The following is a 21,596-nucleotide window of genomic DNA, read 5'->3' on the forward strand; positions in this document are numbered from 1 at the left end:
GCTATCATTAGTGTTAGTGTATTTTATGTGTGGCCCAAGACAATTCTTCCAATGTGGCCCAGGGAAGCCAAAAGATTGGACACCTCCATTTATAGTATAAAATGAGAGCCACCAGGCTTTCGACTCAGACCCTTTTCCTTATACTGCCAGTCAGCTGCGCGCAGGGACTCGCAGTTCAGGGTTCATCACCAGCAGATTCCCTCTCTTCCTTCCTTGCTCCGGCCAGCCTAGCCGTGGGCCAGTACCGTATGGCCCGGCCCCGCCCCCGCCCTTCCCAGAGGTCCACAGCCTGGCCGGTCCAGCGGGCGGAACCGATAGTGTCTGGCAACTTGGCTCGCTCGGACTCTGAATGCCGGAGCACCAGGCGCCCACGAGAACGCTGTTCTCCTTGACTTCCGGGCGCACGCTCCTCTGTCGCCGCCGTCAGAGCGGAATTCCCGGTGCCACCGCAGCCGCTGTCTGTGCGCCCAGCTCTGCTGCCGCCATGGGGATCTTAGAGAAGATCTCGGAGATCGAGAAGGAGATCGCTCGGACGCAGAAGAACAAGGGTGAGGGCCGGACGGGCGGGGCCTTCCTTTCTGCCCGCCTCAGTTTTCCTGTCTGTAAAATGGGGGAACAACTCCAGCAGTAATGCTGGGACAAGATCCGAGGCCGCGGAGAAGTTGCCAGACAAGTGCCGAGGCCGGCCTGCGCGCCCAAGGCAGGGCCAGGCGGGAGCGGGTCTCACACCCAGGTCTGACTGCAAACGGCCCCCAAAAGATCTGATCAGTCCTAGACCGTGTGTCCAAGTAGAGTAATCCCAGCTCACAGAGCAAGCATCTGACCCATCTGACCCAGAGAGAGGCAGAGCTAGGGTTCAAACCCCAGTCTCCTGATGGCTGGGCCCGGGGCTTTGGTGGTCTCCCCTGTTGTTTTGGGAAGTACAAGAGGAGACCTCTCAGGAACAGCCTCACTCAGTAGCTGAGAGCCCACTGGAGCAAGGGAATCAGGACTCTGGAGTCTGGAAGGCCTGGGTTTGAACCCCAGGTCCACCACGTACCTTCTGTAAAACACTGGAAAGTCACTTCACTTCTTGGAGCCTCAGTGTCTTCATCTGTAAATGGGGTGATACTTTCCTGCTCCATCTTAGCACACAGCTGAGTTAAATTAGATGGCCTTTACAAAGCACTGGGCACATGGTAAGCACTCAGTATTTAAAGTAAACACCCCAACATAGATAATAGATAATGAAGCCTCAAATCTGGACTTTAGAATGTAAGGGCTGGAGGAGCTCACAGAAGAGAGATTAGGAGAGAATGATGACACTAGGAGGAAGTGGGACTTGAGCTGGTTGTTGGGAGGGTTTCCCAGGTGGGGGCCACTACTGAGACAAAGACATGGGAGTGAGCATGATGTGTTCATGGGACAGAGCAGTCTAGATCACAAGGTGGGTATGGAAGAGTAATGGGAGAAGCAATTGGCCAGGCTAGTAGCTAGCCATTCAGGCTTGTGGGAGAAGGAAGCAAGCAACACCAGATAGCTGGTCCCAGTGTCTGCCTTCCCTTGGTTCCATTTAGGTTTGAAGGCCGAGGAGTTGAGGGCCCTCTATGACTCATTCCTTCCGTAAATCTTTTTTGTTTGTTTGTTTGTTTGTTTGTTTGTTTGTGACAGTCTTGTTCAGTCACCCAGGCTGGAGTGCAGTGGCGCCATCTGGGCTCACCGCAACCTCTGCTTCCCAGGTTCAAGCGATTCTCCTGCCTCCGTCTCCAAGTAGCTGGAGGCACGCACCACCACACCCAGCTAATTTTTGTATTTTTTTAGTAGAGAGGAGGTTTCGCCATGTTGTCCAGGCTGGTCTTGAATTCCTAACCTCAGGTAATCCGCCCTCCTCAGCCTCCCAAAGTGCTGGGATTACAGGCGTGAGCCACCATGCCCGGCCGATCTTTCCTGAGCCTTTACTATGTGCTAGGCACTGTGGTTAAAGCAGTGAACACAGCAGGCATATCCCAGCCCTCAGATCTGACCTTCTAGTTGACAGTCTGAAAACTAGAAATAAAATAAATAAAACAATGTCAGCCAGCAGTATGTGCTATGAAGACAAACCAGGGTGATACAGCAGAGTATTAGGGGTGGGGAGGGGCTGGGGATTGGGCCTGCTTAGGTGAAATGATAGAGAAGACCACCATGAGGATGGGGCGTTTCAACTAAGACCTGAATGAGAAGAAGGAACTGGTCATGCAAACATCTGGGAGAAGAGTGTTCCTGGCAGAAAGAACAGCTAGTGCAAAGGCCCTGAGGCAGGAACAAACTTGGCTGTTTACAGATCAACAGGACTAGGGTGGGGTGCAGTGATGGGACAGGAGGGGGTCGATCATGCAGAGCCACAGGTCATGGGAAAGACTCTGGGTTGTGTTCTAAGGCAGTGGGAGCTGGTGCAGGGTGCTAAGCAGGGGAGGGGCTATTCTGACTTCTGTCTTAAAAGTTCCCTCTGGGCCGGGCACGGTGGCTCAAGCCTGTAATCCCAGCACTTTGGGAGGCCGAGACGGGCGAATCACGAGGTCAGGAGATCGAGACCATCCTGGCTAACACGGTGAAACCCCGTCTCTACTAAAAAAAACACAAAAAACTAGCCGGGCGAGGTGGCGGGCGCTTGTAGTCCCAGCTACTCGGAAGGCTGAGGCAGGAGAATGGCATAAACCCGGGAGGCGGAGCTTGCAGTGAGCTGAGATCCGGCCACTGCACTCCAGCCTGGGCCACAGAGCCAGACTCCGTCTCAAAAAAAAAACAAAAACAAAAAAAACAGTTCCCTCTGGCTGCTGTGTGGAATATTACCTGTAAGGCCCAAGGAAAGTCACAGGGAGGCTAGAGATGCTGCTACTTTGGCTGTGGTAGACAAAGGAGATGTAAAGGTGATTAAGACCTAGTCCTTCCCTTCAGATATGCTCAGAATTTTAGGAGCTGGGATGACAGGAAGGGCCATGTGAACCTAACTGACACTGAATCCTTTTTTTTTTTTTTTTTGAGATAGTCTTGCTCTGTTGTCCAGGCTGGAGTGCAGTGGTGTGATCATAGCTCACTGTAATTTCAAACTCCTGCATTCAAGCAATCTTCCCACCTCCACCTCTCGAGTAGCTGGGACTACAGGTGTGCACCACCACACCGGGCTAATTTTTACATATATATATATTTTTTTCTTTTCTTTTTTTTTTTTTTTGTTTTTTGTTTTTTGTTTTTTGAGACAGAGTTTCACTCTTATTGCCCAGGCTGGAGTACAGAGGTGCGATCTCAGCTCACAACCACCGCCTCCCAGGTTCAAGCGATTCTCCTGCCTCAGCCTCCCAGGTGTGCACCACCACGCCCAGCTAATTTTGTATTTTTAGTAGAGACAGGGTTTCTCCATGTTGGTCAGGCTGGTCTCGGACTCCCGACCTCAGGTGATCCGCCCACTTTGGCTTCCCAAAGTGCTGGGATTACAGGTGTGAGCCACCGCGCCCGGCCAATTGTTACATTTTTTGTAGAGGCACAGTCTCACTGTGTTGCCCAGGGTGGTCTTGACCTCCCAGCCTCAAGCAGTCCTCCCTCCTTGGCGTCCCAAAGTGTTGGAGATTACAGGTGTGAGCCACCATGCCCAGCTGCAGAACCCATTCTTGACCCTTTCTCATTGCTATCAATTCACACATTCACTTGGCAAAATATTTCCTGTGTGCTTGGGCCCTGTGCTGGAAGCTGGGGATCCAGTCCCATTTCCTGACCTACCAGAGTCAGGGAAGTAAAGAAATAAGATAGTTTTCAGACTTCAGAAGACAGTAAACTGGCTCACGAGGCAGGAAGGGGTCTGGGGAAGGACGGAATTTACTGTAGATTATAGCCAACTTTTATTAGGTGCTTACTGTGTGCTAAGCGATGTTCTTAGTGCTTTCTGTAAAACTTCTCCATTATTCCACCATCAAAAATCTGCTGAAGTATGGTCAGGCACAGTGGCTCACGTCTGTAATCCCAGCATTTTGGGAGGCCGAAGTGGATGGATCACTTGAGGTCAGGAGTTCGAGACCAACCTGGGCGACATGGTGAAATCCCGTCTCTACTAAAACTACAAAATTGGCCAGGCGTGGTGGCACCAGCCTGTAGTCCCAGCTACTCGGGAGGAGGAAGCAGAAGAATCTCTTGAACCCAGGAGGTGGAGGTTATAGTGAGCCAAGATCACACCTGTGCACTCCAGCCTGATACCAGCAAGACTGTCCGTGGCTCACACCTGTAATCCCAGCATTTTAGGAGGCCGAGGTGGGTGGGTCACCTGACATCAGGAGTTTGAGACCAGCATGGAGAAATTATATATTTTTGATATATATATATAATATATATAATGGGAGAAATCCCATTTCCACTAAAAATACAAAAAATTAGCTGGGCATCATAGTGTGTGCCTGTAGTCCCAGCTACTCGGGAGGCTAAGGTAGGAGAATTGCTTGAACCCTGGTGGTGGAGGTTGCGGTGAGCTGAGATTGCGCCACAGCATTCCAGCCTGGGCGATATAGCGAGACTCCATCTCAAAAAGAAAAAAAAAAAAAAGAAATCTGCCTAAGAAGTTAATACTGTTAATAAACCTATTTGCAGGCCGGGCGCGGTGGCTCAAGCCTGTAATCCCAGCACTTTGGGAGGCCGAGACGGGTGGATCACGAGGTCAGGAGATCGAGACCATCCTGGCTAACACGGTGAAACCCCGTCTCTACTAAGAAATACAAAAAACTAGCCAGGCGAGGTGGTGGGCGCCTGTAGTCCCAGCTACTCGGGAGGCTGAGGCCGGAGAATGGCGTGAACCCGGGAGGCGGAGCTTGCAGTGAGCTGAGATCTGGCCACTGCACTCTAGCCTGGGCTACAGAGCGAGACTCCGTCTCAAAAAAAAAAAAAAAAAAAAAAACCTATTTGCAGTTTAAGAAACTGATGCACAAGAAAACTAACTTTTCCAAAGTAAAACGGCCCCAGTAATTGCAGGGTGGAGTTCTGACACAAGCTGTCAACCTCTGTAGGACACCACCCTCTGAGACTGGGCAGGGGAGGCCTCTTTGAAGAGGTGACGTTTGAGCTGCACCTCAAATGATGGGAAGGAGCCAGCTCCAGAAAGATCTCTTTGAAATGGAGAGAATCGCCAGTGTGAAGGTCCCAAGGAAGGCATGAGGTCAGCATGTTCTAGAAAAGAAAAAAAAGAAAGGCCAGGCCCAGTGGCTCAACCTGTAATCCCAGCACTTTGAGAGGCTGAGGCAGGAGGATTGCTTATGGCCAGGAGTTCAAGACCTGGGCAACATAGCAACACCTCATCTCTACAAAAGCAATTTTTTAAATTAGCCAGTCCTGGTAGTACATGCCTGTAGTCCTAGTTATTCAGGAGGCTGAGACAGGAGTTCAAGGCTGTAGTGAGCTATAATTGTGCCACTGAACTCTGGTCTGAGTGACAGAATGAAACCCTCATCTCTTTAAAAAAAGAGAGAGGAGAAAGCCACTGTGTCTGGAATGTAGCAGAGTGCGTTGAAGTAGCCAGGAGCCAGGTCACATAGGGTCCTGGTTCTCAGTCTCAACCACGGCCTCGTTTTAGAGCAAAGAGTTTGTAACACCATTTACAGTCCTGAAATGAAAGTCCTCATCAGTAATATAATTTCTGTACCCACAGAATTTGAAAAAAAACAATGTAATACCCTAATAATATAAAGGAGAAGAAGAAAAAGGAAAGTAATTTATAATGAAAATGGTATTTATTTAAATACGCAAATGCCGGAGTGCTGCCAGGATCTAACGAAGTTACCTTGAAGCAGTGGAATCACTGGGGGTGGGACAGCCACAATGCAGGTGCGTTGTGTTGGCCACTAAGTTACGCCCCAAGAGGTGCTGCCATGGCAGCGTGGGATCCCTGAATAGTGAGCAGCTCGAGGTAAAGTTTCAGACAAAGCATGACGTAGTATTCCCTTCGTATACAATAGTTGTGTTCCTGGACATTTCAATGTCTATTAACACTGTACAAAATGTCCTGTGTTTATACATAAACAGAGCTAGGTTCTAGGCCTGGCGATCCTAACCCAGGTTTTCCCTTTGTAGATGCCTTTAGGATGTCACAAGTCATGGACTTGGGACAATTCTCCTTGGCTACGCAGGGCTGACTCACCTAATAGGGCAGCTGGTTTCCCTGCCCCCTGCCCAGTAGATGCCAATGATGACTTCACCATCAAAGTGAACAGAAAACATCTCCCAGAATTTCCAGAATGCCCCGCAGGGAGCGGTGCCACCTTTGTTGAGAACCATTGGTTCTCAGTAGGGTGGTGAGGTCTCAACAAAGAGATGGGATTTTTAAATTTTTATTATTTTTGAGATGGAGTTTCACTCTTTTTGCCAAGGCTAGAGTGCAATGACACGATCTAGGCTCACTGCAACCTCTGCCTCCTGAGTTCAAGCAATTCTCCTGCCTCAGCCTCCCAAATAGCTGGGATTACAGGCATGAACCACCATGCCCAGCTAATTTTGTGTTTTTGGTGGAGACAGGGTTTCTCCACGTTGGTCAGGCTGGCGTCAAACGCCCGACCTCAGGTGATCCACCTGCCTCGGCCTCCCAAAGTGCTGGGATTACAGGTGTCAGCCACTGCTCCCGGCCTAAGAGACTGGGTTTTATTTTAAATGAATTGAGAAGCCAAGGGAGCCTTTTAAGCAGAAGGGTGGCTTTTTTTTTTCTCATGATCTCCTTGACAGCAGTTGCTTCCCAGCCAGTACTTGGCGGCGTGTGGGCCCTGCCTGACCCCTGGGCTTGGACACCCTGGCCACTCATTTTCTGTCTTGTTTTCCATCCTTTAGCCACTGAGTATCATCTGGGCCTGCTGAAAGCTAAACTCGCCAAGTATCGGGCCCAGCTCCTGGAACCGTCCAAATCAGCCTCGTCCAAAGGAGAGGGCTTCGATGTCATGAAGTCGGGCGATGCCCGTGTGGCACTGATTGGATTTCCCTCTGTGGGTAAGGTCAGTGATGGTCAGCGTGGGCCTCGGGGAGGAAAGCAGGAAGTCATCTTTCAATCAGGTGACCATCCAGGCTCTCCTCGCTGCCTTTCTGCTTAGCTCTGGGGACACAGAAAACCTGGACTCCCCCAGGGTCAGATCCCAGCCCTTTATCATCCTAACGTGGAGGACACTCTTTCCTCTTGCCAGCAGATGTAGCCCTACTTGGTCTTCCAACTCAGGCATCACGAACAAATACTTCTCGAGTGTGTATCTTGAGTGGTGTCATGTGCTGGGCACTATGCCAGGGACTGGGGACATAGCACGAATGAGACAGAGCTCTGTCCCTGCCCACATAGAGCTCCCATTCTTGAAGAGAAAGGACAGTAAATAAGTGAAGATGAGGTGTATCAAGTGAGGAGCGTGGACTGGTGAGTGGCAGGGCGAAGGTCTGCTAGTTACTACAGGTCCTGGCAGGTTTCTCTGGCGTGTGAGTATTTGGGCATGGGCCTGAAGGAAGTGAGGGAGCTTGCAGAGTCCTGGGTGAGAACATTCCAGACAGAGGGAACAGTCAGCACAGAAGCCCTTAGTCAGGCGCTCGCTTAGTGTGTCCAGGGAGGCCCAGGTGGCTCCCTGAGGAGCACCAGGAGGGGAGAAGACAGAGAGGATAGGGGCTTATGGGTGGCCGGAAGGACCCTGGCTTGGACTGAAAAATGAAACTGTGGAGTTTTTAGGTTTCTTCGGTTGGGTGCGGTGGCTCATGCCTGTAATCCCAGCACTTTGGGAGGCCGAGGGGGTGCGGATCACCTGAGGTCAGGAGTTCGAGACCAACCTGACCAACATGGAGAAACCCCATGTCTACTAAAAATACAGAATTAGCCAGGCGTGGTGGCGCTTGCCTGTAATCCCAGCTACTCGGGAGGCTGAGGCAGGAGAATCGCTTGAACCCGGGAGGCAGAGGTTGTGGTGAGCCGAGATTGTGCCGTTGCTCTCCAGCCTGGGCAACGAGCAAAACTCCATCTCAAAAAAAAAAAAAAAAAGATTTCTTCTGAAAGTTGCTCTGTTTAGTGTACAATCTATATTGGTTTATTTTTTTTTTTTTGAGATGGAGTCTCGCTCTGTCACCCAGGCTGGAGTGCAGTGGCACAGTCTCAGCTCATTGCAACCTCTATCTCCTGAGTTCAAGCACTTGCAGTTATCAATCAGCCTCCCGGGTAGCTGGGATGACGGGTGCCCACCACCACAACCCCCTGATTTTTGCATTTTTGGTAGAGATGGGGTTTCACCACGTTGTCCAGGCTGGTCTCAAACTTCTGACCTCAGGTGATCTGCCCACCTCAGTCTCCCAAAGTGCTGGGATTACAGGTGTGAGCCACCGCTCCCAGCGTGATTTACTTTTTATGTGAGACATAAAATAAACGTCATTGCAGAGTTTTGAGCAGAAACAAGATATGTCTGATCAGCTTTTTTGTTTGTTTGTTTGTTTTTTGTTTTTTGTTTTTTGAGGTGTAGTTTCACTCTTGTTGCCCAGGTTAGAGTGCAATGGCGTGATCTCAGCTCACTGCAACCTCCGCCTCTCAGTTTCAAGCAATTCTCCTGCCTCGGCCTCCCAAGTAGCTGGGATTACAGGCATGCGACAACCCGCCTAGCTAATGTTTTGTATCCTTTTTTAGTAGAGACGGGGTTTCACCATGTTGGCAAGGCAGGTTTTGAACTCCTGACATCAGGTGATCCACCCCCTTTAGCCACCCAAAGTGCTGGGATTATAGGTGTGAGCCACTGCACCCGGCCTAAAATAAACTTTTTATTTTAGAATAGTCTTGGATTTACAGAAAAGTTGTAAAGGTAGCACAGAGTTCCCATATACCCCACGCCCATTTTCCCTGGCAGTTAACCTTTTATACCAATGAATGTTGATCTGTTCTTGCCTCAAGTCCATGTTTTATGCAGATTTCCTTAGCTCCTCCCCACTGTCCTTTTTCTGTCCTGAGATCCCACATCACAGTTCAGTTGTTATGTCTCCTTAGGCTCTTCTAGACAGTTCCTTATACTTGCCTTGATTTGATAACCTTGATGGTTTCAAGGAGTACCATTCCCATATTTTATAGAAAGTCCTTCAGTTAGGCCGGGCGCGGTGGCTCAAGCCTGTAATCCCAGCACTTTGGGAGGCCGAGACGGGCGGATCACGAGGTCAGGAGATCGAGACCATCCTGGCTAACAAGGTGAAACCCCGTCTCTATTAAGAAATACAAAAAACTAGCCAGGCGAGGTGGCGGGCGCCTGTAGTCCCAGCTAGTCGGGAGGCTGAGGCCGGAGAATGGCGTGAACCCGGGAGGCGGAGCTTGCAGTGAGCTGAGATCCGGCCACTGCACTCCAGCCTGGGCGACAGAGCGAGACTCCGTCTCAAAAAAAAAAAAAAAAAAAAAAAGAAAGTCCTTCAGTTGGGGTGTGTCCAGTGTTTTTTTTGTGGTTAATCTGGGGTTATAGTTTAGCAAGGAAGACCACAGAGGTAAAGTGCCATTTTTATCACATCACATGAAGGGCACATACTGTCAACATGACTTACCCCTGCTGATTTTGATCTTGACCACCTGGCTGAGGTGTGTCAGGTTTCTCCACCATGAGATACTCTCTTCTCCCCTTGCCACACCGCTTTGGGGAGGGAGGTGACTGTGTGCAGCCCCAATTCCATCGCCTCCTTGAGGGGAGCATCTACAGAAACTGTTTGGAATTCTTCTGCCTGGGAGATGTGTCTCTCTTCTCCCATTCATTTGTTTTATTCAATCATTTATTGATATCCGTATGGACTTGTGGGGTTTACTTTGTGCTTCGGGGTCTAAACACATACCATGTTATTTTGCTGCTCAAAAGGTTTTAACTTCGGAGCTATTTTAGTTGGCTTCTTTGATGTACTTCCGCCATTGTGTTTTTCCAGCACTTGCTCACTTTCTGACACTGCAAGATGCCTCAAGCTCATTTTGTATATTCCCTGCCCTGGCCTAGAATCTGCCATTTCTCCAAGGAGCCCTGGTTCCTTTGATTGGAGAATAGCATTAGAAACCACCATCTGGGCGCTGACTTACTTTTTTTACAGAATCACTCTGGCTGTTGTGTAGCTAGCAGGCTACAGCAGGGCAAGGTGGAAGTGGGACAGCGGGGAGGTTGCTAGAATATAGGCCAAGTGAGCAACAACCAAAGCTCTTGGACAGGTGCCGGGGAGCAGCTTCTAACTCAGTTCAGCTGAACAATTTGAGCCCACACCCAGTTTCCATTGCTCTGGGCCAGGCATAGGGGAAGGTGGTAACAGCTACCTTTCCTTGAATGCTTGCTGCATGCAGGCTGGGCGGTGTTTCGTTTTGTTTGTTGTACTGTCTGCCTATATGATTGGTATATGTATCAGAGAGAGAGGGATTGATAGAGAAGCCGCTCTAGTTACCCTTGAAGTCTGGGCCTGTGGCAGATCCCACCTGCCTTTTTGGGAGTATAGGCTCTCCCACCATGGGAGGGCCCAGTTCTTACTCACAGGGGCCAGACAGAATCAGGGAGTCGCCCCAAGGTTGGTTGCTGGGTGTCTCAACAGCCATTGCCTGCCTGTTGGGGCCACCCTGTCTATCCATACCTGTCCACTCCACCAGGTTTTCATCAGTTCTTGGGTTTCCAGGAGGTCCCCAAGGCTGAGGATTTCTGGATTTGAGGACTCGATGTATTTCCATCGCATGCCACATTCTGGGCTTGAGAGGTCTAAGGGTGCCTTGGGGAGGTGTGCCCCTGTCTTCCTGCCAGTCAGCCAGAAGGCAGGGTCTGCATAGCTGGCCCTGCAACTCAGAGTCTCAGGCTTCTTGTTCCTGGGGCCCTGCTGATTAGGATGGAGCAGGAGGCATGGGGCTGGGTTTCTTCCCTCCCCGGTTCTGCCCACTGCTTGGCTGGCCTTCTCAGCCACAGCATCTATCACTGAGATGTTACAGTGTTCGGAGCGAGGCACATCCCGGTCCTTACCTTTTTAATCCCTGTGCAGTCCTGTGAGGGAGGGACTGGGTTCATGCCCATTCTACATGTAAAGACCCTGAGCTGAGAGTATGGAGTTTCCTGCCCGATCCCAGGATACCCCGGCAGAGGCAGGTTTCAAAGCCAGGTTTCTCCAACTCCCAGCCACAGTGAATGGTGGCCTGAGTGGTCACATCCACATCTTCCCAGTTCCCCACTCCCTCCCTGCGGCACCTCTCCTGTCAGCTGTCTCTGCTTCAGCCCAGGAGATTGGCGTCTCCTTGCACAGCTCCTCACACCCTCCCTAGGTGCATAGCACGTCTGGGTACTGGTTCCACGAGTGCCATGGGACTGCTACCTGCTTAAAGTTCTCTGGGGCCAGGAGAGTCTGGAGAATTGTGTGGGGCTAGGGGAGGCTCCTGATGTATGTGGGGAACCCCCTCGGAATCCAGATCCCTGCCTCTACCCAAGACAGTCCTGAGGCCGCCAAGGAACAGATAGACCCTCTGATGTCCGACCCATCCAGGACAGGGCCAGAGGCAAGCCCTCCGGCTGGGAGGTCTCTTCGCAGCCATCTAGGTCACTGAGCCGAGGGTGAGAGGGGCTCCTCCTGCTGCCTGCACCTGCAGGCCTCCAGCCCCTGGGGCCTCTCCCAGAAGGCCAGACACAAGGCTCCTCAGTGCAATGACCTCCTTTTCTCCTAGTCCACATTCTTGAGTCTGATGACCTCCACGGCCAGCGAGGCAGCGTCCTATGAGTTCACCACTCTGACGTGTATTCCTGGGGTCATTGAAGTAAGTGTGTGTGCTGGGCCCAGGAGAAGGGACGTGTGCTTGTGTTTGGACTTGTGCCTGTGCCCGCCGTGTGTGAGTCAGAGTGGATGTCCCCATGTCAGAATAGGCTCTGGACTGAGCTGCTTTGCCCTCCAGCACCGACAATTCTGGGGATCCTAGCTGCTGGACCCCAGAGATGCCTGGTGGGGCCTGGAACCAGGAGGTGAGGCCAGCATGTGGCTACTCTGCCTGGCGCCTCCTGTGCGAGATCTCCTCCCCAACACCACTGCAGGTCTAGTCACTAATTGCTGCTTGGCTGTATCCTTCTGCCTCCCCATGAAGCTTCACTGCCTTGGGCTGTGTTTGCTTTGGGCAGCTGGGTGCTGTGGCGTTAAGTTCCCACAGTGACGCAATTTATTTGTGAAGTGCTGGTACCATCAGCCATGAGTATTGTGGGACTGGGAGATCCTGAGCCCTCTCTAGGTGGCTACTCAGCTCATAGGCTGTGGTGTGCACTGGGCTGGGATGGTGACGAGGCTCGGGCTTGGCCACAGGTTTGCACCTGGGTTTCCCTAAGCCCCTGAGCCCTGGGGCCATTCCAGATGTCCCAGATCCAGGCAGGACCTTCCCAGTGGAGGCCCAGCCTTGCCTTACCTTTCTTCTCTTCTGCATCCTAGTACAAAGGCGCCAACATCCAGCTCCTGGACCTTCCTGGAATCATTGAAGGCGCAGCCCAAGGTGGGAGGCAGGGCAGGTGTGTGGGAGGCAGGATGGAGCTCTGTTACTGATTGTTGAAACTGGGTGTGGCTGTCATGGAGATCACTCTGGATCCCTGGTCTGTTATCCCACTTTCCAGAAAAGACAGGTTCCAGTTCAAATCCTTGGCACCAAACTAGCTTTGTGATCTTGGGCAAGTGATTGGCTATCTCTAAGCCAAGCTTCAGTTTCCTCAGCTATAGAATGGGCATGATCATACTTAATTTACAGCATAGTTTTCAGGCATTTAGCCTGGGGCTTGCCACATGGTAAGGGTGGGCATAGGATAGCCGTTATTATCCCGTTACTCCTTTTATGATGGTGGGTGTCGGATTTTCTTCTGAAATAACTGTGAGCAAAACACGTGGATTGAAGAAAAATGCCAATAAAATCAATCAGCTTGTGCTGGTATGTGGCAGAGGCTGTAGTAGGTCTGTAAAGGACAGGAGTCCAGGGCGCCGTGGGCTGGGTAGTGGTCACATGGGTTCGTGTATGTAACTCCATCCCTCCCACCCATCCAGGAAAAGGCCGTGGCCGGCAGGTGATCGCTGTGGCACGCACAGCTGATGTCGTCATCATGATGCTGGATGCCACCAAGGGAGAGGTGCAGAGGTCCGCAGGGTGGGGCATGGGGCAGGCTCACATGTCTGGGGAGGGCCGATGTGTCCCTGAGCTCATACTGGGCGGCCCGTGGGTGCTTGGCCCTCTCACATGTGAGAGTAGTGGTAGGACTTTTCACAGACTAAACCCAACACCACCCAGCCTGTGGCGTCTTCTCCTCAAGGCTTGTGTCCAGCCAGCACAGAGGCGTCTTGGGGCTGGGGGCCAAGGGGCTTGGCCTGGCTCTGCTTCCTGTTCAGAGGCACAGGTGCCCCATCACTGCCCAGAACCTGCCAGAAGCCCAGCCCCAAGCACAGAAGCATTGTTCATCCCACGTCCTGGCAGAGGGGCACACCAGGCCTGCTTCCTTGGGACCAGAAGGAGTACCCTCATGTGGTCACCTCGTGGGGGCTCCACCACTTGCCTGTGCATGCCGACTGTAAACCGGACCGGTTCCCTCTGCGACTGTGGCAGAGTTTAGAAGCTCCCTGCAGCTCTGGGGCATTGGGAAGGAGTGTTCTCCGGGTTGCTGGGGAAGGGGGTGAGGAGAGAGTCAGTCTCTGTCGGGGTGGACAGTGATGTCCTGCGTAACAGGGAAGCTGTGCAGCCTGGCTCTGTGGACAGCCTGTGAAGGGCTTATGGGGTGCTCTGCCTAGGTCTCTGCTGGAGAAGGAGCTGGAGTCTGTGGGCATCCGCCTCAACAAGCACAAGCCTAACATCTACTTCAAGGTGAGGCACCTCTCGGGCCTGCAGGCCAGGGGTGTGGCAGTTTTGAGACTGCATTGGCCGGCGACTGAGGCTGTGGGACCATTGCTGTGGCCCCTCGGTTAGCAGTTCTCCCCGTCCCTCTCTCCTCTTTCAGCCCAAGAAAGGCGGTGGCATCTCCTTTAACTCAACAGTCACGCTGACCCAGTGCTCGGAAAAGCTGGTGCAGCTCATCCTGCACGAATACAGTATCCTTCCCTGAAAGACACGTGAGGGAGGGCAGTGGGGGGACTGACCAAGACAGGAGGACTCGTGGCGCACGGTGGCAGCAGGTCACCCCCACTGCCCCCGCTGTCCATTCGACCAGCCTCTGGGCAAGCTCCAGATTGCCAGGGCTGCAGCCATGCACTTGACAATGGCTTCCTGGCTCCTCGCCGAGTACTGGGCACTGTGGTAGCCAGATGACATCTGGAAGAAAAAGATGTCATGGGAAACAGCCTCTGATGATGGAGGGTTCCTAGCCTGGAGAAGCCCCAGGGAGAGCTGGGGAGTGGATGGTGCCTCTAAAGCAAGGTTGGGGGCTGGTTGGGTTCTGGGGCCCTGGGGATAGGGTAGGGGGCCTCAGGCAGAGTTATGTCTGGCATATGGAGAACTCTTAGAGTGAGCTGTGAGCCCCTCATTGCCAGAGGTGGGTGAGCAGAGGCAGGATGGCCCCCACTGGAGTCCTGCACAGGAGAAGCTGGGTTCGACCAGCTTTCAGATGCTCCTGGTGCTAAAACCCAGGCTTCCCCTGAGGGGCTTTGGGGATTCTAGCAGGTACATTTTTCTCCCTGCCTAGCTGTCAAGATTAAAACCCGGTGTTGATTGGAACTTTTATATATTGTAGTCCCTCTGGGGAAGAGAAAAGAAGGCTTCCAAAGCATTACAATCTTGTAAAACCTCACAAGCAGATAACTGCCAAGATCCCATGCGGCCAGCATATTTCCTGCTTGGCTCTTTGGGGCCCTCCGCTGAGGAGGGACAGGGGCAGCTGGTACACAGGTTGCCCTTAATTGGAGCCCCTCAGAGATCTTCAACGCAGAAGTGCTCTTCCGAGAAGACTGCTCCCCAGACGAGTTCATCGATGTGATCGTGGGCAACCGGGTGTACATGCCCTGCCTGTATGTAAGTGCAGGAGGGGAGCCCTGGCCTGGCCACTCGGCCTTTCCACCACATGCATTCCTTCAGCTCCCGGAGCCTTGTGAGAGAAGCAGAAAGAGTTTGAGGCTCTCCCCTCCCCTCCCCTCCCCTCACCTCAGTGGCTGCTTGAATCTTGCAGACATGGAGAGCTTGAAACCAGGGTTCCAGCCCAGCCTTCCCTACCCTGAGGCAGCAAAGGAAGGGAGGGCGTAGACTCAGCTCTCCAAGGAAGGGCTGCAGCCAGCACAGGGCGATGGAGGGCCCTTTCCTGGATGCCTTGCTCCTATCCTCAGCACCGGCCTCCACCTTCTCAATCTCAGGTTTATAACAAAATCGACCAGATCTCCATGGAAGAGGTGGACCGCTTGGCCCGAAAACCCAACAGTGTGGTCATCAGGTGAGGCCGCTGGCATCCTGCCACTCTGCTGTCCTTGCTCTGGGTTCTGACCCCAGTTGTCAGGCCTGCCAGCCACTTTGGCTGTGGAGGAGGAAAAGCCAGCACAGCCTCCAGCAGCACACAGCCCTCATGGAGCCCATGACTTCCTGCCCAGGGCGGAGCACTTTGTCCATGAGGCCCAGGAGACACTGCAGGAGGGTCTCCTTCATAGCTGCTGGAGGCATTGGCCCGTTCCAGTTGTGAATTGCCATGGGCAGGGTGGGTGATGTCTTATGGACTTTGGTTAAGAAAACAAGGATTTCATCAACCAAGGTTAAATGGTTAAGAGGCTTCTTAACTTAGGCCAGATGCGGTGGTTCACGCCTGTAATCCCAGCACTTTGGGAGGCCGTGGCGGGTGGATCACGAGGTCAGTAGATCTAGACCATCCTGGCCAACATGGTGAAACCCTGTCTCTACTAAAAATACAAAAATTAGCCGGGCGTGGTGGCGTGCTCCTGTAGTCCCAGCTCCTCAGGAGGCTGAGGCAGGAGGATCACTTGAACCCGGGAGGCGGAGGTTGCAGTGAGCCGAGATCGTGCCACTGCACTGCAGCCTGGGTGAGAGAGCGAGACTCCATCTCAAAAAAAAAAAAAGAGGCTTCTTAACTTAGTAGTGAACCAAGGTCCCCGCAAGAAGCCCTGGGTGTGAGCTTACCTCTCCTGGTGCTCTGGAAGGTGTGGCTTCTGTCTGACCACAGCTCAAAGGGGAAAAGGGAACTAATGTTCTCAGGCCCACCTCCTTTGCAGGGTGGGTCCCTGGGGTACTGCCTGCACTCTGGCTGTTTGTTCACTTGCCACCACAGCCTGGCAGGCTTCTCTTTGGGGCAGACTGATTCAGGTGCTCCACTTTGCTGGTTTCCTGGCTGGGAGCGGATGCTCTGCAGCTTCACAGTGAAGCTTGGCCGACAGTACGGAGAGCTCGAGGACCAAGAGGCTGGACAGTGCAAATGATGGATGAGGGTCCCGGCCTGAGCACAAGGACCATTTTGTGGTGGTTGTAGCCACCACAGAGAATAGTGTCCGTCCTACAGCACAGCCTCAGCTCCTCTCCCACTGCTGTGTCCCAGGCCTTTGAGGGGCTGCCATCCTCAGGACGTGAGAGCCTCTACACCTTTACCTGCTTGTGCTTAGAACAGCTCTACAGAGGTCAGGACACAGCTCAGGGTCACACTGCAAACCTTCAAGCCACAGTCCACCCAGGCCTGGTGCCTCCAGAGCCTTGGTTATCCTCTCTTCTTGCTGAAATCCCTGCTGGACTTCCTGGAAGTCCATCGCTCCTCTCAACAAGGAGTGAACTCGGGGTGTCAGGGTTCTTAGCGTTTGCCCATGGTCCCATCACAGCCCCCGACAATCTCCCCACGGCAGCCCTTCATCAACCACACATGCTGCAACCCTCCACAGAGCACGGGCTTGCCAGCCCCTAGGAGAGATGCTGACCCTGGTTGAGTGTGACCATGATTGGTGCCCAGAGGCACTGGCAGCAGAAACATCAAGCTGCCATCAGAGTAATGGGCTTGTTTCCCTGTGGGTACCAGCGGGCTGCCTGGCCAGTGGAGGTTGTCCCCTCCAATAGTGAGAAGTGGAGACCTCAGCCTCTGAACTCACAGGGGCCCCTGCCTGACTGGCCTCTTTGCAGCTGCGGCATGAAGCTGAACCTGGACTATCTGCTGGAGATGCTTTGGGAGTACTTGGCCCTGACCTGCATCTACACCAAGAAGAGAGGACGTGAGTTGCACTGCACGTAGCTGAGCAACAAGCTGAGCTTCATCCTCCCTAGAAGGCTGCCAGGCCAGTGTGTGGTGCCCAGAGACCCCGGCACTGGCTCTGGCCTGGCTTGTCTAGACACATCTCAGCTCTTTTCCCTTCTCAGCGCTGGGCACTGCTGGTTTTGAGGGTGCCCTGGTGGGGCAAGGCTACCTTGGGGTCCCCACTGGCTGTAGCAGTCAGTGCCCTCCTGACCTCCCCTCACAGTGACAGGCCCCACTGCACGAGCATTAGGGACCTGAATCCACAGGAGCCGTCCCCATGCCTGACTCCTGCCCATCCTCCTGGTGCACACACACACACCACACACACACACACACACACCACACACACACACACACATACCACACACACACACACCACACACACACACACACACCACACACACACCACACACACACACACACACACAAACCACACACCACACACACACACACACACCACACACACACACACACCACACACCACACACACACACACACACACACACACCACACACACACACCACACACACACACACACACACACACCCCACACACACACACACACGCGCGCGCGCGCCCTGGTGTTCCAACTGCTGAATTTGGAGCAGTTTGCATCAACCCTGACCTTGGCAGCAAGGAGTGAGCTGCAGCTTCCCTCGCTAGACGCCAGCATCCCTTCGCACCCTGCCCGTTCAGTCCAGGTCCTGGTCTCTCTCGGTGCTGTCACGGCAGATGGGTGGCAGGCACTGGGAATCCTAGAGTTTTGATTTGTTTTGAGTCACTGTGTTAAGGTCGGGTTCGTAGAAGATGGCACAGGGATCTATGTGGAGGGCATGCTGGATGTCAGGGGGAGGTTAGGCCAAGGCAAGGAGACCGAAAGGGCCTCCGTGGCCAGCTCTTCCCTCGTGCAGAATCACGAGGCGGCAGCGTGGGCCCTGATACGTGGCTGACTCTCCCCACCCCGCCCTGCAGAGAGGCCGGACTTCACAGATGCCATCATTCTCCGGAAAGGGGCCTCGGTGGAGCATGTGGTGAGTTGACAAGACCTGCTGTGACAAGGGGTGGGAGCTCTGCATGCCCCTTGGGACTCTGTTCTGCCTGACGTGCCCTGGGCTGGGGGTAGGCTCTGCTGGTCTCACTCTCAGATGTCAATGCAGGCTCTGGCGTGGGACAACCTGGGGCTGCGTCTGCAGCACCCCTTCCTAGCTGTGTGCTGAGGCTCTGACCTCTCCTGTGAGCAGGGTGTGCTGCCTGCCCTCCCCCCCAGGTAGTCAGGAGGACACATTGAACGAGGTCCAGCATGTAGGACACTCAGCATGCTGCCTGGCACTGCATAGATGCCAGTAACCCTGCTCCCATGCCATTCAGGCATCCAAGGAGAGTGGGGAGTGGCGCCAGGTCAACACAGAGGCCAGGACAGCAGCTTCAAGGAGGCAACCTGAGCTGGCTTGTAGGACTAGGAGGTCTGGCAGTGAGGAGTTGGGGTGGGGAGCATCCCAGGTAGGGGAGCAGGCATGCACAGGCCCCAGGGGAGGTGCTCTGGGCTTAGGGAGCAAGAGGCTGCCTTTCCCTGTCCAGGATTCTGTCACCTGAACATGACCCTGCAGGCACAGATGGTGGTCAAGCTTCAGGTCACATGGCCGTCCTCCTGGGCTGATGCTTTTCTGGTGTTGTTTTCCTCAAGCTCATTTCTTCTCCAGATCTGTATCCTGTAGGCAAGGGACACTGTAGACCCAGCTGTCCCTGCAGCCCCTTAGGACAGTGGTGGCTGGGCCTGCAATCTGGTCTTGTGCATTCATTCCTTCCACAAGCCCAGCCCCAGGTCTCCGAGTGCCACCCTGGAGGTATTAAACAAATGAGGCCAGGCAAAGTCCCATCTCTCTCAGGGCCTAGGCTTGAGGTCACAGCAGGAGGAGCCAAGGAGACTCACGATTACCCTCCTGAATCCCTTCAGTCACTCACAAGTGGCAATGCTGGGCAAGCTGAGTAAAACAAAACCCATTTGCAGACCAGAATCAGCCACCTTTCCATCTGTGTCAAGGAAGTGTTCCTGCAGGCCTGGTGCTGGCCTCCGCCCTCGGGACTCTGGGCTGAGGCGTTGGGTCTCCCACCAGGGCCTGGAAGACCTGTGGGCATGTGGGAAGAGGAGTCACATTGCACAATTGCAGAGTCCCCTCCCCACCGCCCTCCACTGTGCCACCGTCAGCGTGACAACCAGAGGTCCACACTCTCGGGGCAATTGCTGGATGCCTCCTCCAGGGTCTCCTTCCAGTTTCATGTGACCTCTGGGACCCCTGGGACCTTCATCCCTACCAAGGGTATACGCTGCCCTGGGAGTTGGGGGTGATATGATGTGTGGGAAGCTTCAGGCCACAGGTGGGGCCAGGAGGAGTGAGAGACGGTGACCAAGCCGGGGAGACTCCAAGCTGTCACCTGTCCCATTCTGAAGGAGCATCTGTTCAGGCAAGGCAGGCAGAGGGCCACTAGCAGCCAGGCCCCTGACCTTCCCCTGGTGGCTGTGGGAACATTCCTAACTAGGCACCATAGCTGGCAGACCAGGAGTGGGAATGGCAGGGCCACCTGCAGCTGTGATTGGGTGGCTGTGTGCAAATTGAGCACGTGTCAGTCCTCTACACAAGGCCCGGACTATGGGCACCTGCCGCAGGAACTGCTGCCTCTTAGCCTGTGTCCTGAGCTTTGTATGTGTGGCCAAGCTTCGGATGGGGTTATGGGGAGCCTCACCTCTACCTGACTCTCTCTCCTGTCCTCCAGTGCCACCGCATCCACCGGTCACTCGCCAGCCAGTTCAAGTACGCCCTGGTGTGGGTGAGTTTCTGGGTGGAAGGCGAGCAGGCTGGGTTAGGCATGGAGCAAGGCGTTCACACTCTCTGTGTGGTGTTCCTGTCCTTCCTGTGGGGATTGGCATGTCTGTGTGTCTGTCCTCCATAGAATGTACATGCCAACCCAGGGTAGACATGGGTCTTCCCCACCCTTTCTTTTTTCTGGTGTTTGCTTTTTTTCTTTTTTTTTTTTTTTTGAGGCAGAGTCTGGCTCTGTCTCCCAGGCTGGAGTGCAGTGGCACCATCATGGCCCACTGCAGCCTTCATATCTGTGCTCAAGCGATCCTCCCACCTCAGCATCACAAGTAGCTGGGACTACAGGCACACACTACCATGCCTGGCTAATTTTTCATGGAGATGGGGTTTTGCTACCTGGCCCAGGCTGGTCTCGAACTCCTGAGCTCAAGTGATCCTCCCACCTTGGCCTCCAGAAGCGCTGGGATTACAGGCATTAGCCACTGTGCCTGGCCCTCCCCTACCTTTGAGATCAGGGATGGTCAGACCACTGCGGACGTCCTGCTGCCTGAGGCCCCCACCTTACGCCATGGCATTCACCCCCCCAGGACACACACACCCGGGGATATCTTCCGTGGCCTTGGCCAGTCCAGGCTGAGGTGACCCTTCTGCCCCCATTCCTCACCCAGGGCACCAGCACCAAGTACAGTCCGCAGCGGGTGGGGCTGACCCACACCATGGAGCACGAGGACGTCATCCAGATCGTGAAGAAGTAACGGCGCCCACCAGGCCTCCCGCCCACCTGCCTCCTCTCCCTGGGGAGCTGGTCCCACTGGGACACACAAACACCCAAACAGAAAAATACAAATACACGTACCCCAGGAAGGGGTCCCTCAAGTCTCTGCTATTTACAGGAGTTTCTTCAGTAGGCAGATGAAGAGGGTGTCGGGGCAGAGGGGCTCGGCTGGAGGCATTTCCCATAAGACTGAGCCCTCGCATAGGGGTTTTGAGTTTGTAGTGCTGAGCCTGCATCTGTGCCGCCAGCCCCCTGCACTGAGGGAGCAAGTTGCCCACCTGCCCGCCAGCCGGGGCCTAAAGCAGATGGCATGCTCAGTGCCAGGCTGGTAGCTGGGCCTGCCGGGGTCCCCAGGGGCTGTGGCTGCTGTCACGGCACCTCACTCCCTCAGTTCGTGCCAGCTTCTCTGACACTAGGGGTGGGGGCCCTTCCAGGAGGAAGCCCCCTTGGGTCCCCCACACAGGGCTCCCCATGATGGGAACCAGAGGTTAGTGGCTTCAGAGGCCCAGCTGACACCCTTCACAGCCTAAGGGCTGTCTTAAAGTGCCTCCCCCTATATCCCCCTCCCAGGGCAGCCCCTGCCCAGCACAAAACCCCACGACCCTGGCTCTGCACGCCTGGGGCAGGGACTTCTGAGTTTAGGATCTGTATTTTCTAAGTCCCCAGTTCTCCTGACTCTCCTTTCTGAAATAAAGGATTGAAAACGGTTCCTGTTCAGACTGAGAACACTTTGTTAACGTGCTGAACAGTAGCCAGGTTGAGTCAGGTGGGCACAGGTCAGGCATTGGGGGTAGCAGTGGGCCTGGGGGTCGGAGAGGGTGGAGCCTGGGCCCCCAAGGCAGATGCAAGCCTTGGGAGGCAAGGAGAATGCAG

General features: G+C 53.9%; 1 protein-coding gene across 5 annotated transcripts; it reads left to right on the plus strand.

The window, feature by feature from the left end:
• Positions 1-370: 370 nt before the first annotated feature.
• LOC105491055 (developmentally regulated GTP binding protein 2) lies at positions 371-21,430 on the plus strand. 5 transcript variants are annotated; one of them, XM_011757168.2, is made up of 13 exons: positions 373-548; positions 6,814-6,974; positions 11,639-11,728; positions 12,385-12,445; positions 12,985-13,075; positions 13,720-13,792; positions 13,926-14,016; positions 14,835-14,932; positions 15,268-15,344; positions 17,021-17,109; positions 18,105-18,163; positions 19,905-19,958; positions 20,617-21,430. In XM_011757168.2, the coding sequence occupies exons 1-13, from the start codon at positions 485-487 to the stop codon at positions 20,701-20,703; spliced, it is 1,095 nt and encodes a 364-aa protein (XP_011755470.1). In that variant the 5' UTR covers positions 373-484; the 3' UTR covers positions 20,704-21,430. The 5 variants fall into 5 exon arrangements, with proteins under 5 accessions (XP_070938552.1, XP_011755471.1, XP_011755469.1 ...); XM_071082451.1 differs by lacking the exons at positions 19,905-19,958; positions 20,617-21,430 and adding an exon at positions 19,141-19,894 and having other exon boundaries at positions 371-548; XM_011757169.2 differs by lacking the exon at positions 19,905-19,958 and having other exon boundaries at positions 372-548.
• Positions 21,431-21,596: the final 166 nt, after the last annotated feature.

The sequence above is a fragment of the Macaca nemestrina genome, chromosome 17 (assembly GCF_043159975.1).
Source record: "Macaca nemestrina isolate mMacNem1 chromosome 17, mMacNem.hap1, whole genome shotgun sequence".
Lineage (NCBI taxonomy): Eukaryota > Metazoa > Chordata > Mammalia > Primates > Cercopithecidae > Macaca > Macaca nemestrina.